The sequence below is a fragment of the Dendrobium catenatum genome, unplaced genomic scaffold (genome assembly GCF_001605985.2).
Source record: "Dendrobium catenatum unplaced genomic scaffold, ASM160598v2 fragScaff_scaffold_1306, whole genome shotgun sequence".
In the NCBI taxonomy this organism is placed as follows: domain Eukaryota; kingdom Viridiplantae; phylum Streptophyta; class Magnoliopsida; order Asparagales; family Orchidaceae; genus Dendrobium; species Dendrobium catenatum.
This window is the reverse complement of record NW_021319768.1, coordinates 92,082-94,234: the sequence shown is the minus strand read 5'-3', so window position 1 is coordinate 94,234 and position 2,153 is coordinate 92,082. Positions and strand designations below refer to the sequence as shown.

At 40.1% G+C, this 2,153-nt stretch overlaps 1 protein-coding gene across 1 annotated transcript; it reads left to right on the top strand.

Moving 5' to 3' along the window:
• Nucleotides 1-385: 385 nt before the first annotated feature.
• LOC110095963 (agamous-like MADS-box protein AGL62) lies at nucleotides 386-940 on the top strand. Its single transcript, XM_020821695.1, has one exon. The coding sequence runs from the start codon at nucleotides 386-388 to the stop codon at nucleotides 938-940; it is 555 nt and encodes a 184-aa protein (XP_020677354.1).
• The last annotated feature ends 1,213 nt before the right edge of the window (nucleotides 941-2,153 follow it).

Genomic DNA, 2,153 nt, shown 5'->3' with positions numbered 1-2,153 from the left:
AAAATAATTTGCCGATTTTATTTTTGCGATTATGATAGTTTTGCTTTTTAAATAGTTTTATGTTTCTTACATATTTCGAAATCCCATTTTCAAAAAAATTGAACGTTTACAAAATATCCTATAATTTCAAATAATTTTGAAATATTCTCTAATAACGGATAAAAATCTTCCACGCTAATTCAAATCTTTCTTTTATTAACGGTTCAAAAGCATTTCCTAAGCTTATAAATAATATCTCTGTTCTGTTCCTCTGCATCACTCGTCATTCCACTAAACTTCTAATCTCCCCTGCTCTCTCTCTCTCTCTCTCTCTCTCGGAGCTTACGTCTCCTCGTTGCCTCAAAGTTCGAACTTTTCCGGTAACTCTTTACGATCTGCGAAGCTGATGAATCCGGCGGAGGTAAAAAAGAAAAGAGGCAAAGGCCGTCGGAAGATAGAAATAAAGCGCATTGAAGAAGAACAGAAACGACAAGTCTGCTTCTCAAAACGACGTCAAGGACTGTTTAAAAAGGCCAGTGAGCTTTCCACTCTTTGTGGCGTTGAAGTCGCTGTCGTCATTTTCTCTCCGGCCGGCAAGCCTTACTTCTTTGGCCAACCTTCAATCGACCATGTCCTTAACCACTTTCTAAATGCTGGTCCAAATCCATCGAACCAAGATGAACCGATGAACCATGATCAATCAGCCGGAGATCAGTCTTTTTGGTGGGATATTGACCCGCATTCGATGGGAGTCGTGGAGTTGAGAGAGTATCAGGAGATTTTAGCAGAGCAACAATCTGTAGTTATCCAAGCAGCGCAACAGTGCTATTTGCAGGCTCCGCCGGAAGCGGCGATGGAGCAGATTGAAGCCCTGCCCCATACTTATCCGGAAGTTGGAGAAGATGACTATTTTCTGTGTTGGCAGCAAGATTATGACTTTCAGGATATTGTTCCATTTTAAAGCTTCTTTCTATTTTCCTACTTCTGTTCGGTTAAGTTGTGTTGCAATTGTTTAGGGAATTATGATAACTGTCTGTTGACTTAGATATTTGTTTGTTTCACTACTTAGATGCATCATGCATATGTACATTAGATCATTGTTTGGAGAGTTAATAAAATCAAAATGGAAATAAGTTCTCTAATTTGCAAGAACTTTTTTTTTTAGTGTAGAACATTATTCCATCCATAAGAAGCAATACAAAGTTTAAACAGGCAGCTAAGATTTTATATTTAGTCTACGGCGTCGTTCTATAGCCGAAAATATGAATGGCCTAATCGGCTCATTCTCCCGCCGGCAAGCCTTATGCGACATTCTCCCGCTCGGCATGGTGTTCGTCATCTTCCTTCTCCCATCCTTGGAAGCTCATATGCGACATTCCCTTGATTCATTTTACTCAGTTAAGTTGATGATACAAGAAAACAGTCATTTCTAGATGATAAAATATGAAAAAAAAAAAAGTCAAAATTCATTTATAAAAACTAATTTTGATAGATTTTTTTTGGAATTTTGTATGCTAGAAAAATTCTCTCAAAAAAAGCTAATGAACCACCAAAAGATCCTCAATTTTTTTTTTTCCTATCTGATATGGCATCACAAAATTAGCTTGATCGGGCACGAAACTTGAGGCAAAAGCTAGTTGGAAACTTCAAAAATTAATTCCGGGAACACCCTAACTCCGATTTCAGCGAGCTTATAGTCAAATTGAGCATCTCGGAAATACGAACCCAACAACACCAAGATCAACCCAATCCGAGCCCAAATGAGGCCGAATCAAGGACCCGAAGCATTGTTGGAAGGTTCAAACCGCAAATTGAGTTACCAAACGGTCTCCGATTTTAACGAGCTTATACGCGAATCGAGCGGCTCGACGAGACGAATCCAACGAGCCCAAGATCGCCAAATTTCAACATCATTAAGGCCTTCAAATGTCTAATGAACGGTGCATGATCAAATGATTCGATATTGGACGTCGATTCAAACCACTCCCAATTCTCCCATGATCTCACGCCTATTTACGGGCTATGCCACTCCAGAAAAACTATAAATAGCAGTGCTTTAAAAATCGGACCGGACCGGCCGGTCCAACCGGTTCAACCGTGAACCGGTTTAAGGGCCGGTCCGGTCCAATCTGAAAACCGCCTTCACATTGAACCGGCCGGTTTTGGGTAGAACC